Source organism: Echinops telfairi, unplaced genomic scaffold, assembly GCF_000313985.2.
Source record: "Echinops telfairi isolate 266 unplaced genomic scaffold, ASM31398v2 ScPeMD7_7412;HRSCAF=8450, whole genome shotgun sequence".
Taxonomy (NCBI): domain Eukaryota; kingdom Metazoa; phylum Chordata; class Mammalia; order Afrosoricida; family Tenrecidae; genus Echinops; species Echinops telfairi.
The window spans coordinates 13,629,064-13,645,082 of NW_022111312.1; the positions used below are offsets into that span (position 1 = coordinate 13,629,064).

At 42.9% G+C, this 16,019-nt stretch overlaps 1 protein-coding gene across 1 annotated transcript in view; it reads right to left on the reverse strand.

The window, feature by feature from the left end:
- Positions 1 to 1,376: 1,376 nt before the first annotated feature.
- Positions 1,377 to 16,019, reverse strand: part of MPHOSPH9 (M-phase phosphoprotein 9) — a 52,521-nt gene continuing 37,878 nt past the window's right edge. Inside the window, exons 15-23 of the mRNA XM_045296723.1 lie at positions 13,628 to 13,714; positions 11,323 to 11,460; positions 10,510 to 10,685; positions 9,110 to 9,256; positions 8,205 to 8,325; positions 7,329 to 7,432; positions 6,433 to 6,665; positions 6,079 to 6,147; positions 1,377 to 5,115 (exon numbers count right to left, since the gene is read on the reverse strand). Coding sequence (XP_045152658.1) covers positions 5,014 to 5,115; positions 6,079 to 6,147; positions 6,433 to 6,665; positions 7,329 to 7,432; positions 8,205 to 8,325; positions 9,110 to 9,256; positions 10,510 to 10,685; positions 11,323 to 11,460; positions 13,628 to 13,714 — 1,177 coding nt within the window. The 3' untranslated portion in view covers positions 1,377 to 5,013. The remainder of the gene's footprint in view (positions 5,116 to 6,078; positions 6,148 to 6,432; positions 6,666 to 7,328; positions 7,433 to 8,204; positions 8,326 to 9,109; positions 9,257 to 10,509; positions 10,686 to 11,322; positions 11,461 to 13,627; positions 13,715 to 16,019) is intronic.

Consider the following 16,019-nt stretch of genomic DNA (forward strand, 5'->3'; position numbering starts at 1 on the left):
GCGGCCAAATGCACGTGGAGAGGGAACAATTGCGGACCCTTCGGGGTATTGAAGTAATGAAGTTGGTGAGTAGAATGACAACGCGAGGGGCAGTCACTCCAAGATGCCACGAGGCAGTGGAAACATTTTTGAGCAAACTGAAGGCAACGAACTGAAGTTCGGTCCACCCGCTGCTACAGATGCCAATGAATTTTGCCCTCTGGAATCAACCAAAGATACCATCCGCCCCCAACGTGATCAGATGTATTGTCACCAGTACTAGGAGTAATTATCCCGTAGGATCACTATGTAGCTCTAGCCCTGGATAAAAAATAAAAAAGACTGGAAGCGAATCTGAAGTAGCTGTCATCATTCTGAAGTAAAACGGCCAAGATGGTACTTGAGAGAAGAAAACTGAAGTGCGCATGGAAGAACACTTGCAGATGCGCTAAAACATCATGACGTTTGAGCATCGCAAGTGGTGCCACGGAGTCGGTGCCAACTCAGAGACGCTGTGTGCGACGGAGGGAAACACAGCCGCGTTCTGTGCCCCCGCGCAATGGCTGCGCTTGGCCCATCGTTGCAGCCACTGGGTCAACACATCTCGGTGTGCGCTTTCCTCTTTTTTGGTATCCTTCTACTTTACCAAGCATGATAGCCTTTTCCAGGGATCGGTCTTTTCTGATAACATGTCTGAAGCGCAGGATAAAATCTCATCCTCCTTGCGTAATTCTGGCTGTACTTTTGACAGTCCATGGTTCCTTCAACATTCCTCCCCAACACCATCATTCACATGCACCAATCCTTCTGTGGGCTTCAAAAGTAGCGCCTGCTTGTTATAAAGCATTATACGCACCTCACATTTTTAACAGAATAGGCTTTACAGGAGTTGTTTCCTAACCAAGGGGTGGTCAGAGGTAACCCAAGGGCTGTCTGCAATGGAACTAAATCGGGCATACCTAAAGCACATGCACATGGGTGTGCTTGAGAAAAAACTGGGCATGCTTTCACTCTGGAAAGAGGGGCAAATGCAAACACACACGAAAGGAGTCCAAATGAAGTCCTGGGTTGAGAAACCACTAAAGGCAGCTCATGCCATTGTTCCTGTCGGAACCAGACACTGAATGGGCCATTAAAGCCACCATTATTGGACTTGCCTCAAAAATACCTGTTCTCATGATGATCACATGGAAGCAAGTGAAAGTGTCTCCCATCAATCACTATACCCTCAATTCTTTCCTTCTACGCCAAGAGCTACCTGAAAACGTGTTAATGATTTAGTTCTTGACCATTAGAATTCTGCATGAATGTACTCAAACCAAGGACTTACAGGACGTAGAGAACATTGTTACAAAACCCATCTCACAGTCAGTTAAAACAGACACATCATAAGACAGTTTGTGTTCACACCGGTTTACTGAGTGCCTATGTGCAAGAATGAAAAAGACATGGTCTGCTCTCAGGGAGCTTACAACTATCTTACTCCAAGGTTTGAGTCCACTGAAAAACAACGCCAACAAGCATTTGCCTTTGCTTATCCATCAGCAGCACTCTATAACGCAAATGTTTCACACTGTTGGTCAGTTTCAATAACAGTGTAAAATGTGAATAAGGTCAGTCTTTGAAGAGCTGTAGTTATAGTGATGGCATAGTACAGAATGCTCAGCGAATGTAGCATGGCTTGAATCCTCGTAATTGTGAGGGACCACTGAAATAAAAACACAAAAGGGAAACAGCATCCTACGAATACTGGTAAAGTTTAATATCAAACTGCCACAGAGAACTGCAGCAGGGCAGGAAGTTATTTCTAGCAAAATGTGTGCAATATCATCAGTTTAATCAGACCCAAAAATCTTGTTAATGACACTCGCTCACTCACGACACAGCATAAATGTGATTGACCTTTGTGATGATTCAAGGGCTCCAGGGTACATTTATTTCCTACAGCTTCTTAAAGGATTGCCACACAGGGGCATGTGAAAACTGCTTTTGAGATAGCTTAAAATGAAAAGTGACATATATAGGGGCAGGGGACAAAATTCAACAAGCACTCAGCAAAGCACCTGGCTTTTCTGGGCTAAAAAGAGAAGACATCTTTTCGTTGGTCACTGAACTCTCAAACCATTTTGTGATCTTCACATAGCTCTTCCAAAGCCCAGGGGCAGCACCTCCTCCAGGGAGCCCTGTGTCCTGTGCCCACACCCCGAGGTGTGCGATCCCATCAGTAACTACTTTTTAAGAAAACAGCCTACATGTGTATCAAATAGCCGAACACCAATTTCATGACCAAAATGGTTTTGGAAGTTACCCTCAACAAGTTCTGGGGGAAAAAATCTTTTCAGTCATATATATAAAAAAGATCCCACATCAGCAGAGCATTTAAAGGTCCAGAAAACATTTTGTTGTTGTTGCAGAGTTCTGTGAGAACACAAACTGTACCACCTAACAAAGTATCAGACAGAAGGTATTTTTAAGATCAGATTGCCGAGAACACAACCTACTTTCCTTTTCTTTTTATTACCAAATTATTTCTAAAACCTTTACCTTGGAATAAATCTAAAGAGCACTTTCTAGTAAACCAGTCACAGGAAGCCTGGGCTGTAACCAGCTACTGTGCAGTGCTAATACTACCACTACTTCAGTGTCATGTGCTGCGGCTTCAATTGAGTGTGGCTCATTCACTTTGGGGGGACTCCTGAAGCATGTTGCCCTACTCCCAAATGTGAGGGGGCTTCAAATAGTCGGTGGAAAAATGGAATGCACCAATAACAATTTTTCATAACAATTGTTTAAGGGCCCTTCTTAGAGGCTCAAGAGTGTGAACTTTCTCTCTGGACTGAGAAAAGCCACTGGCCAGAGTGGAAGATTCCCTAGGGGTTTCCCTAGCTGGAGGCACAGCCCCATCGGTCCACAAACAGCTTCCCTCCCTGGGCTGAGGGCTGCAATTTAAGATGACCTTCTTTCCTTGAGTTGTTCTGAAGCTGGTGGCTCATAAGTTACGCATTACCAAAGGGGAAGAACTGGGGGAACTTTCCTTGGTTCCCCTGTCAGAGCTAAGAAGGAAAAACAAATACATTCATTTAGAGAAGCGACCGATCATTTCCACTCTTTTACATACTTTATAAATCACTGAGAAGTGCTTTCTGGGAGAGAGGTTTGGACGATATTCTGATGGGGCTGAAAGCCTTTCTTAGACGAAGCCAGTAAAGGCGATGATAATTACTTGACAAGATAAAACTATAATCTCTTCTTCAATGGCAACTTTAGAATAAAAGCCAGGGACAATGAACTATCCTCATGTTTAAGATAATTCTTAATGCCGTGTATTAAAGGAAGGCATATCATCAATAAAGCAAATCCCCATACTAGGTTTGATGCAAGCTGTGCTGGAGCTTAAGCAACATGCACTTTTTCTTTTCTGTTAACTAGAAGATTACCGAAAAAACGGGGAGCTAGAAAAGATAAAAATGACAAGAATAGAGGCACTTGACTGTCAATGCGTAATTACTTTTGATGAGGCTTGTCTTCAACTGGTTGCAAGAGTTGGAAGAAAGGTTCAGTGAACCCATGGGAGGGAAGGGGAATAGCAGCGGTCAGGTGGGCCCCTGGTAGCGGGGTCTGGCCACTATAAGGGGGTATGGCTATGGGCACCTGGCCTAGAGCTCTGCCAGGCAGACTTTGGTGAAGGAAACAATTTAAGATCCCTGCTGCTCAAAGGCATGTAAATATACCCTACTTGAATAACTGGGTGTGGCTTAGTTCATTATAACAATGTTACTATGAGCCACATGAGGAGGAAAGAACAAGAGGAAGCACAAGAAGTCAAGACTGAACACCTGAGTATTTTATGTGGGCAGAAGCTGCCAATGTTTAGAATGGCTGTTGACCATGTGCAGAACTTCAATGAAAGGTGAGCAGTGAAGCAACCCAGACTTGACCAAGATGTGAGACACACCTGCCAGACCTCCTGGAGCCAGGCAGAGCCTCCTGCCCATGGGCTCCTTACCCAGAGCCAGGAGCCAAAGTTGTGGATAGGGCCCAGCCAACAACCCAAGACACCAAGCTCTGTCCAGACACACTCTGTGCCCACTAGCAAGTAAAAGACTCTGTTCTGATGCAAAACCTGGTGCTCTCCCAGCCCCCACTAGGAAGTCTTTCTTTCTTTCTGATAGTGGTGTAGGGGATGAGGAGAGCTTACACATGTCTGGATGACGACTAATGGACAGCTGAAGCCATGTCAGTTGACAAAAAGCAAGGCTACTCTTAACAACTTCCCGGGGAGTCGTCTGTGTCTCACCAAGCTTGATGGGCTTTGTGTCAAGAGGGGCCAAACTTGACATTCAGAACGATGGAAGCCACAGCGCTCCAAATGTTTAACATTTTCTTAAAAATATTAAGTATATGACAAAGTCAGAAGCCTAGACTCTTCTCATTGCCTTTCTTTACAAAGTATAGGGGAACACACTGGTTTCCACTAGCCATTATTACTGTTCTAATTTTCACTCTTAGAAGTGTTTCCAACTGGGGGTGAATCATCATCTAATAACCTCAATACAATGGAAATCCAGAGCAGACTGTTTTTTTTTTCCTTTTTGCATTTAGCATGTATTAGTCTATTGCTACAAAAGCTAGCTATTGTTCAGCACTTATTAAAAAACCCAAATAATATTTACAATGTAGAATAAGTTTATAAAATTTGTGTGCAAAGTTCATTGTAAAAGGATAACACTATTTGTTTCAAAATGAGCTGCTGCTCCACTTACTTTCCTTATTCTTGATATAAACTGCAGGCATGTACTATTTAAAAATAACACTTTTTAAATAGTAAAATATACAAGAGATTCCTGAGCATAACAAAAATATCTTGAAAATATGTGGCCATTTGAAGTATAAAACAGCAAGTGTAAAGAATAGCATGATTGTAAAACTACGGTTTGAAGGCTTATAAACAGTACAAAATAGTTTGCCTTTTCTGAGTGCATAATCATACATTAGTGCAAACAAAAACATCTCAAAGTTTAATGGCTACAAATCTCAAAGATTTGCAGAGGTACGTAAAACATGGAATTTCTTGAGTGTCATGCGGACAGAACCCAGTTCTTGGTTAATCCTTTCCAAGCGATCTTCCAAGGCTTCCTAGGTGAAAAGAACGGGGTGGGAGAGTGGGGGGTTGAATTAGAATTCTCCGTCCAGTTCATCCTTTCTGTAATTACCATCACCCTGATCTTTCTTTTAGCAAAAGGGCAAGGACAAGTGTGAACATAAAAGATCATCTGTCTTCTACACCACTCTGTCCTTTACACTATTCCTTTGAAATGGAACAATGTGAATCAATTTTTCAACCATTCAAAATAACTACCACACTTCAAGATAGTCTCTATCCATCTGGCACTCCGAGTACAGAGAAGCTGTTGACATGGTGCTAGATTGGGGTCATTCTCTGGATTTACAGAACTAAGAACAGTCCAAGAGGAAGCTCCAGAAGGGATGGAAAGAGCACACATCTTGAAACAAAGCTTTCTTCTGATAAAAGTTTAGAAATTGAAAAGGAAGAAAAATGCTGGAGATTTTCCAAAGGGTAAGGGATTGTACAATAATAAATCACTATAAAAATGGGGACGGGTGCTGACACAGTGTAGGGAATAAAACGCCAATGTCTCAGAACACTACATGTTCTATGAAGAACTAATTTATTCTCCTAAATTTTAACTACAGCACAACTGAAAAATAAAAAATTGCAGCTCTGAGGGGAACAAAGTGAACATAAAAAAAAAGAGAGATTTCATGTGAACACATAAACTAGTACAAAATCCTCTAACTGGCTATCACTGTTTCGCTCCTACTTAATTTCTCCCAAACATAATGGCATGAACACATTTTCCTGAGGTCTGAAGGTAACTACGCCAGCTTGTATTCCTGAAAACTAGCATGCAGTTACCAAATGTGCTATCATCACCAGACACCTTCTGAAAAAGGCTAAGAGTCTCGACTGCTTGCTTCTCTCTGCCTAAAGAGCGCGGCTGCTCAAGTCCGCATGGGTAAATGGAGCACAAGCTAGCACCATCTGTGAAAGCAGAGTCGGCTGAGGAGGCCTTTTACCTGGTTTAATCTTGTCTGCAAAGTGATCCGCCCTCCAGTAGCCGGCATTCTGCTTAGTGCAGCCTCAATCTGTAACCGCAAAAGGACATTTAAATAAGCGTGTCAGAAATCTCAAGGCTGCCAGGGAGGTTTGGAACAGCCTAGTGTAATCCCTTGTCCATTCTGCCTTACTCTCATTGTCCTCTGTCCTCAACTAGTGATGACAGCACAGCTCGGGGACATCATCTCACCCCAATTCCAGTGCAGCTCTCATATGGAATCTCTGTCACAGTTTGTTCAACAATTCCCTACTGACCATTCCTTCACCATATGTTTTAGGTTCAGAAGAAAGCTTTTTTAAAGGGCTGTTGCTACCTGGTCCTTTTCTTTTGTGAGCTCGTCAAAAAATCGCTCTGTTTCAGCCAGGGTCCTAATTTTTGATGTATATTCAAAATCATTTGCATGTGGTGCTCCTGAGGCAGGTGTACACTGCTCAGGGCTGCCAGGCTTAGTCTTCTCCCAAGCGGATGGCACAGGGAAACTCTTCACTCCGGCTGCCAGCGGTTCTGGGCTGGAGCGCTGATGAAGATGGTTGCCAGATGCTTTTTCTGTGAGAGAGGAATAAAATGTCTTCTCTATTTACCAACAGATTTTTCTTCTCTATTTTCCCCAATAGATCACATACACATTAAATATATTATCCTATTTCATTTTCTGGAAATGGCTTCTGTATGGCCAAGAAAAGTCACGAAGACAGATACGATCATCCATTAGCTTTACTCGGAGCTTTCTCCCAAGAATTCTAGAAGTTTTACCTTCGGTTTGACCCTCTTCACAGCTACATTAAGTGATAAACTTCACACACACACACACACACACACAGTTGAAGACACTTAGCATGTATACACCAACACTAACATCTTGGGGCCTCCAGTGATTTCACAAACATTATCTTTGAACTTTATTCTAAACTTGAAATTTTTAAATAAAAGCAAGAACTACCTGAATGCCTCATTTGCTAAAAATCATACAGGAAGTTTATATTATATAAAAGAATAAGAACTGAACAGTAGGAAACAGTAGCATTCCCTATACCTCAGTTTCCCAACTTTTCAATGAGGTTAACAACACTGACACAATAAAAAGCCTCATAAATGCTGATTTTTAGAGGTCTGTGAAGTAAAGAATATTTTAAGTCCACAGTATTATACGATAATAATTGGAATCTTGAAGGACTAAACCATAACTGATAATTTTGTAGGAAAAGATACCTTCTGTATCATCTACAGGCAGAAACTGGAGCTGTTTCCTTGGATTGGCATGTCGTAATGTAGACACAGGAACAGTATCTAGACCATCCAAAAGTATATCAAATCTATTGAATGAAGCAAGTTACTTGTGAGAGAAAAAAAAAGTTAACTAATTGCCCCCCCCACCCCCATCTCCACTGGAAAGATGAGCTGACATCCAATTCATTTCACACATTTAGTTTCTCTGAAAAAAAGGAAAGCTGGTCACCTATTTCTAAAACTGAAATGTATTTTATAACAGAAAATTATCTCTACAGAATCCTCTAGATTCATGGCACTTACCCATGCATTGTCTCATGGGATCTTTAGAACCACCTTGTGAAATAGCAAGGTAGGTATTATTATCACCATTTTCGAGAAAAGGAAACCAAGGTTCAAACGACTTCCACAGTCATTGACTACACTGACGGGCTGGTTCTAGAGTCAGGTCTTATGCCCTACGGGGACTCCTGTTCTTTCCACAACAGCACATACTGCTGCCCATACTGCAGAGCCGGGACAACTGCATCCTACATTCCATTACAGCCCTTCTCCAGAACAAAAGCTTTTAAAGTTTCCAATTTCCATAGTTCTTTTCAAAAGCAGAAGAGAACGATCATTCTACTTCTAGAAGTTGGAAGGGGTTCTGAGGTGGCATTGAGCATTTAGCCACAGCCAGTTTTTATATAATTCAGTTCTTTTCCTATCTGGTAGTACTTATAACACTCATTTAGACAGTGTAAATCCATAGGGTTTCCACTGGCAATGAAAAAGTGATCACTAGAGTGTACGTTAACATTTTTTTAAGTGATAGATTTTGTACATATATCTATTTTTCTATGATTTTAAAGAACTTACCGAACTGGGCTGCTTTCATTTCTGTTAAGTAGATGACTAAATCCTGGGGATAAGTTTTCATTAGGGGATCGCTTTGGACTGTACGCCACAGTCACTGGTGTTAACATAATCTCTCGTTTTGCTGTAGAAGAAAGGGAGAAGGAAATATTCTTGCCCTTCTGTGTAGTACAAGTTACCCTGGCACAGCAGAGCTTCTTTCCAGTACTCCCTCTAGTTTCAACAGGAACAAACTTTCGATGTAAAACATCTTGAAAAGATAGTGTACAAAACATAAAATCAAGACAGAGGTAGCCTGTTAACGCTTTATCAGACTATGTAGTTTCAACACTCAGACACAAAACTGGTTTTTCAGGATTTTAGAAGTCGACTGGAAATAAGAGGGAGACACCAGTCCAATAGTGGACATTCCTATAACTTGGTAACAGAAGTCTCCTCAGCTGCTATAAAAGAAGAAACAGGGAGAAACAGAAATTCAACTCTCACACTTTAAAATCTGAACAGTAAGCTGGCTAAAGAAAAAAGGTGACCAACACTAACAGAATGTCAGTTACTTGAAAAAAAATGTTCTCTTTTCAAACAAGCTGAAATTATTGGCGTGAATAAATGTTTAGTTGGATCTCTGCGATCTCAAACTTGAAGGTGGTGTAATTTGAAAAAGTTATTTAGACACACACACACACACACACAATCTCATTAATAAGCTGAGAGTTTCTTCAGTTATCCTCAAAGTGTCTGTGTGACCAATGTTTAGAGGCCTTCGTCTCAAGAATGCACTTCAGTAGCTGGGAAGAACACACAAGACACAGTAAAACGTGACAGCCATGCAGAGCCCAGAGCCCAGAGCCCAGAGCCCAGAGCCCAGAGCCCAGAGCCCAGAGCCCAGAGCCCAGCTTTGGGACTCCTACTTGGGGTCTTTGGTTTCCGGTTTGAAGGTGGTAAAGAAGATGATCTCTGAGAGGCAGAATTTAATCGCTTTGGTCTTTGCTGGGCACATTTCTCCAGGGATCGACAGGCACCAACTGCTGTTTCCGCTGGTCGGCAGTTCACCAATTCTGCAAGTGACAAATTTGGAATAAAACAATCACACAGACAGAACAAACCGACTACAACTGTGTCTTGATTATCAGATGGCACAGCAAGCAAAGCCTTTCACTCAGCTTCCATTCTGCTCTGAGCAGTTCTCAATACCCAGGTGACAGTGAGGACTGGCGAATGAATACATCATGAGAGAATGAGCCAAAGTGTCTCATGAAGCACAAGGTAGGGGGTGACAGGGACTGGCATTCAAAGTGGTTGTTCAAGAAAGTTTATTTTTCGGGAAGGAGAGGGCACTAAAACAGATTGTGACTACACAACTCACTCTACAGGCGATTTAACCATATGAGGGGGAAGTTCTAAAATGGATTGAGGTTATGACTGTGCAGTTCTTTGATATGATTGAACGATTAAATGAATGAATTGTATGATATGTGGATTAGGTATCGATAAAAATGTAAAGAAAACAAACTATTAACCAAAAAAGTAAAATAAATAAAATTTTCAAATAGAAAGAAAGAAAGAGCGTATTTTAGAAGCCGGTTACTAGGAAATACCAGGTCAGAGATGTCACGACAAGGATGCTGAGGTGGTTATCGGGCCTGACCTGACCAAGGTGAGCACAGCGGGTGAGGAAGGAGAGACCTGAACACTGCTGATGTACACCTGTACACTCAAAGAGTGGCACATGCTCTTGTCCTACAAGAAGATGCTCAGTAATCACGAAAGGAGGAGTGGGAGAGAACACCAACACATTCCTAACTCTCTTGTTCTCCAATGGCTTTAACAGACACATTCATCATCTCACAGTGGGCACCAGCTCTAGGAGAGGTGCTCTCTATGCCGGCTCTGGGGGAAAGGCCTCATCTCTCTTATGCTTTTGCTCCTGTTCTTTATGCAGCCTGGCATCAGTCTTTGTCAATCTCTGCCTCCTTTCCTAACTCTGTGTGTGTGTGTTCGTGCATGCGCGTACACGCGTGCAAGACAAACTAGTACTTAAAGTCCTGACAACAGCATATATGCATACCTTTTTAATATTCATAACATGATTTACTCTGCTCTGTCGAAAGGTACATGTCATGCCATTTCTAGGATAAATCATTAACTAGGAGATTCACAGTCACCTGTGAAACGGGGCTAAAGTGACAGTAGACAAAGTAAACTATGCATTTCATTACCTGAGGAATTAAATTTAAGTAAGGTGCATGACTGGGGCAGACAATAACTCTATCTGCATCTCGTTCTCAAACTGAAGTAGAGTAAAACTTACTATTTGCAGCATCCTCTTTCTCAGTCTGGGTGCCCCAGGTTTTGAACATTTTTTCCCCATCCAGTTCTTTTAGAGCTTTCACGATGGGTGAGTCTGAAGCCTCCCTCTGTTTTATCATCAGTACACTGGCTGGTGAATCCCCAGGTGGAGAATCTTTTTCCAGAGGAGAGTAGTACCTTAAATGGTAATTGGGAAGTATGTGAGTTGACTGGGGCTGTGAAGGGAACAAAGGTGACAGAGCACCGATTACCATGTCTCATAGAGACTTTGTGCCCTGGACAAGGCAAACATGAAAATACGGGCTGCACGAAGGAGACTGGTACCTTGACCCTACCCTGGGGAATGGCACAACACAGTACACAGAGAAATGTTCCACCTGCACAGAACCTTGGATGGTATTAACGGATGGGGTTGTTGGGTTTGGGGTGGGCAGATAGCTATATGATCTTAACTATGAGCCCAGAATTGGTGACCTACAGTGCTAAGAAAACCATGGGGTACCTGTACAGCCTGCAGTAGCAAAGTATCTTTTAAAGCATCACGTTTTCAAAGGGAACTAAAAAGGAGGTTCCCCAAATTAAGGCATTAAAAAAACACAGGGTTCGCTTTTAGAACACTGATCAAAACACTACAATCTAGTGGATTTTGACTCACAGCACCCCTTTATCAGTAAGCGTTCCCAAGACTGGAGATCTTTACAGGAGCAGACAGCCACATTTTTATCCCCTGGTGCATCTGGTGGGTACGCACAACCAACCTTTCAGTTGGCAGGCCCCATTTTCACACACCTGATCTTGAATACATCAGTCTTACCCAGAAATGCAGGCCTCCTCCCACCGGCTGCCCGCCTGGCTCCTCTCCTGAGTGTCCAGAGGCTGGCCAGTGAAGATGGAGTACTCGGCTCCCGGCAGCAGCCACTTGCGCCTGCTGACATCGGAAACTGACAGCGTGCTATCAGGAGAAGAAACATTCTGAGGTGAGGTCAGGTTGGCGCTTCATGTTACACAAACACATGCGTAAAACCACCTACTTTAGAGCACCACTTACGCAGTCCCCAAACCACATTCGCTACTAGTGACACTTTACAGAGGGTTTCCACGGCTATACTCTTTACGGAAGCAAAATGCCCCCTCTTTCTCCCACAGAGCACCATCTTTGGGTTGGCAGTCAAGCCGACTTTGGAACCAGTCTCCTGCTTGTTCCCCATCCCCCTCCTGTCCAGTCCACGCTTACCAGCCACCCTGATGAGAGCTCGAGCTAGCCCTCAATCTTCCCCCACTTAGAGACTTGTGCCCCAAGAGCATGGCCTGTCAGAAGATGGCCAGAGAGGCCCACGGGAACCAGGGCTTCCCTGGCTGTCAATCTTTGTGAAAGCAGATCTTCAGGTCTTTTCTCCTATGGAGCCACTGGTGGGTTCTGTCACCTTGGCGATTAGCAGCAGAGCAGTTAAGCTGTGCCACCAAGGCACTTTGGGTAACAATGCCCCAAACCAGGAAACCACAACTAACCAAACCCACTGCCACGGAGTTGATCTCTATTCATCGAGCTCTCTTAAGAGTCTGACGTGGCCAATCCTTACAGAGGCAGACAGCCTCACTGCTCTCCCCTGGGCCTGAACGGCCGACCGTGCAGGTAGCAGCCCAACACCTAGCCCACAGTGCCACCGGGGCTCTTTGGACAACAACTACTCACCTGTGAACAGCCAATTCCCGTCCCCTCTCACCTTCTGTCACATTTGATAGATAGCAGACATCTCGGCCTGGCCAAGCCTCGTGTGCCCCACTTCGTGCCAGCACAGTCACTGTTCCCTTACAGAATGATCACTGCTACTTCCAATGGACACCTAGCACTTGCCTAGCTACAACTTTTTTCCAATCAAAGAGCTGAGCTCTAACTCCCAATCCAGCCCTCTCTACCCCCCCTCAGAACTCCCAGCTTCACTGTCAGCTATGCCAAAGAGAAATCAGAAATTAGGAGACAACTGTCTTCCTTGATCTGGCCAGACAACCAAACTTCGGATCTATTTTCACTCCCAGTCCCTCTTTTCCTACATTTAAAAATTAGTATTTCAAACAACCTTACATTTAAGAAGACGGCAAGAATAAAAAAAAACCCTCCCACCCACTGTCATTTTAACAAATGCTAGCATCAGACCATGATTTTCATTATAGGGCACAAAGTCAAAAAGTACTGCTACTAGGGTTCCAGTGCATGGAAGCAAAACTGTATTCCAAACAAAATGTGTTTCAACACGTCTCTGAGATCAGTGGAAGCTGCAGACAAGCTCTCTCAGGTACACATTTGGTTAGGTGCATGCAAACAAAGGTCCAATCAAAACAATAGCTTCCAAGGGGATCTATGCAGAGAGATCAGTTTAGATTATGATTAAAAACAAATAAAAAGAAGGTTATGATCACTGATTTGGGGGACTTACAAGGAGTCATCTTGAGAAGATCTTTTTTTTTTTAATAATTTAAGACAAAGGACAATCAGAGTGGCTTATTAAGAATAAGGTTTAAGAAATTGAAAACTCCACTGGTGGAAAAAAAGTCCAGGAAAGTTGTGCCAAGCAGTTTTTTCCTAGCAATTTTTTAGTAATAGTTTTTGACTTACCCACATAATAACATACAATGTCAAGGTAATTATCTCAGAGAAAGAAAAAAACTAATTTTGACAAAACAAAACAAAAACAGAAAAGTTCACACAGCTTAATGAATACTCGTCTTCATTAATCTTCCCATTAAGGTGAGATAGCATTTCTGGAATCAGAAAAGGCCTTCAGAGCTATTCTAGATCAACCTTGTCTTTACAGATAGGAAAACGAGCTCCAGAAACAAGGGTCTGACGGTCTGGTGTGACACAGCGGTGCAGAGGAAAGACAGTACCCAATAAACCTCATACCGCCTTACTTTCAGTCTGACTTCATTTGTTCCCCATTTTGGCAAATGTTTCTAAAGAAGACTTTTGACAATTTCCGGCAGCCAGCGTTTATTACATATTCAAGTTCTGTTATGACGTTCGCCTCTAATATTCTTAGAGTTCAGACAGCTGAGCTACTCAGTTCAAAGCAAGGGGGTACCGCTTTCTAGGGTGATCACGATCACGTGAGGGAACTTACTTGGCACGTGAGGGTCTTGTGTGACGAAGGCTTAACATGTTCTCATGCTCTACTTGCTTGATCTGGACTTCCAACTTTGAAACGGTTCTGTTCAGACAGTAAGATCAGTTATGCCTGATCCAACACATTTCAAATATAACTATAAATGATTGATTTAATAGACACACACCCCTTAGAAAAGAGAGGACAAATGAGTTGTCTGTAAACAAAGCTTGTCCAGTGTTAAGTGTCATCATGAAACTTTAAAAAGCTGAACAAAGTTAGGGGGAAAATAGCAAAGAAAATACAGTCCTTAAGATATGACAAAATAATAATTTATAAATTATCAATGGTTCATGAGGGAGAAGGGAGAGGGGAGGGAGGGGGTAAAATGAGGAGCTAATGCCAGGGGCTTAGGTGGAGAGCAAATGTTTTGAGAATGATGAGGGCAATGAACGTACAAATGTGCTTTGCACAATTGATGTATATATGGATTGTGATGAGTTGTATGAGCCCCTAATAAAATGATTTAAAAAAGAAAAAGAAAATACAGTCCTTAAACCCTACAAAGGAGCATTTCAAATGAATGACCTAAATATAGCTGGGCAAAACAGGTAAATCTGACTAGATCAAAACCTACATTGGATAGATTAAGTAATTGTGGTAGTTACATAATCTGGTGTCAATTTGGGACTTGAGAGGATTAAAAGTGAAGGGGTAGAATCAAGTCCGTCAGTCAGATCACAGCCAATGAGACCTCTGTGTGGGCATGGCTTTTTCTTGAGAATTCTGGTAAATCCTGTATTCCTTCCTGGAGGCAGGAGACACTATCTCTCTCTCTCCTCACTCCTTTCAAGACGCTCTACTGACAAGACACATGGTTGACCTCTGTGGGGGAAAAGACCAGCCCCCCACAACTAATCGCGGGTTCAGTAGGCACAATTGTACGTTTGAGATATATATAAAGATTATAATAAAGTCATAGAGAGCATGAGAGATAAAAAAGATTGACATGATGGAGGCAGGCACATTTCATGAGCCCTGCTCTGTGGTCCACATGGAGACGGGCGACAAGGGGAGAAGAGAGCGGGAGGGGAAAGGGAACAAGGGGAAAGGGAACAGGGGAGAGAGGACTGAAGGAGAAAGAATGGGGGAGCGGAGGCCAAGAGGGATCTTTATGGCTAACCCAGGCTTATATACCTTTGGGGGGGCATGCAAGCCCCCCAAAGGTAAAGACATACATCACAGGAAGGGGTTGCACTACAGGTCATACAGCAATGAGAGGGGAACAATTTAGGGATATACACAGAAGAGGAGGGATTGGGGGTATACTGTGACAAGAAGGGCAGATCCTAGATTCAAGATGGCAGCCTAACTTTGGATGTCACTGAGCAGGTTTGACGTGTTCTCTGGATCTCCATAGAAACCATTATCAGTAGGGTGTAAACTCCACCTACATGGACCAGACTAAAGGTCACAAGCCTTTAGAGAGAAGTAGCCCATTGTCCTTAACAGCAGGGAGCAGGCCCTACCTGTAGTAGGCCCAGAAAGTTGTCTGGCAACTGACTGCCTTTAGGAGGGATGTCTCTAAGCATCTGGCCTCACACCATATGCTGGCAAACAGCCTCTAATGTTCGGCATAACTTTGGAGGAGACAAAGCTGGGGAAGTCTCTTTATAATCTCACAATCCCCCCCTTTTGTTTTATATATAAAATTTAAAAGTCACATGGGCAACATGGTTATTTTCTATACATTGAAAGCTTTCAAGGTAAAACGTAATGATCACATTAATATAGCCAAAAATTCAGGCTTCTGGCAAACATTTATAATCCAGGCACTGAGGATAAAGTCCCACTAAACCCATCCGCTATTGGAGGAAAGTATGAGAGGGATTGGATGCCGCAGTGGGAAGAAATAGAGCCAATGGGAACGTCTGCTTCCATAGGGAGATAGAATCAACTATTTGCTTACTTTAAGGCAGCACAGCATTAAGGGGAGAAACTGTGGAAATGATAGACCACTGCATGAAAATGTACTCGGACTACCATACTAGAAAGACTTCCCAACTTCTTTAAAATATGTCCAAGATCCCATTGGATGGTTCAACTAATTTACTGCAAGTCCAGAATAAAAACCAAGCTCCAATTTGCTACCGCAATGTAACTGCTCTGGCCAATTACTTGTTCTAATAATACCTTAGCAACCTTTCCCTTTTTTACACTTGGAGTAAGTTCTCACAGCAACTTTGAAGCTTAAATCACTCCCACCCACATTGTGTGGGTCAGGGTTAGGGGGCCATTTCTATAACAGAATAACACCATGGAAAATGGCACAGCCGTGAGAAAGGAGACGGCATTCCTGTTCCCCCGTGGGAGGTTCAGTGAGTCCTCCAGGTCAGAGGCATCACTTACA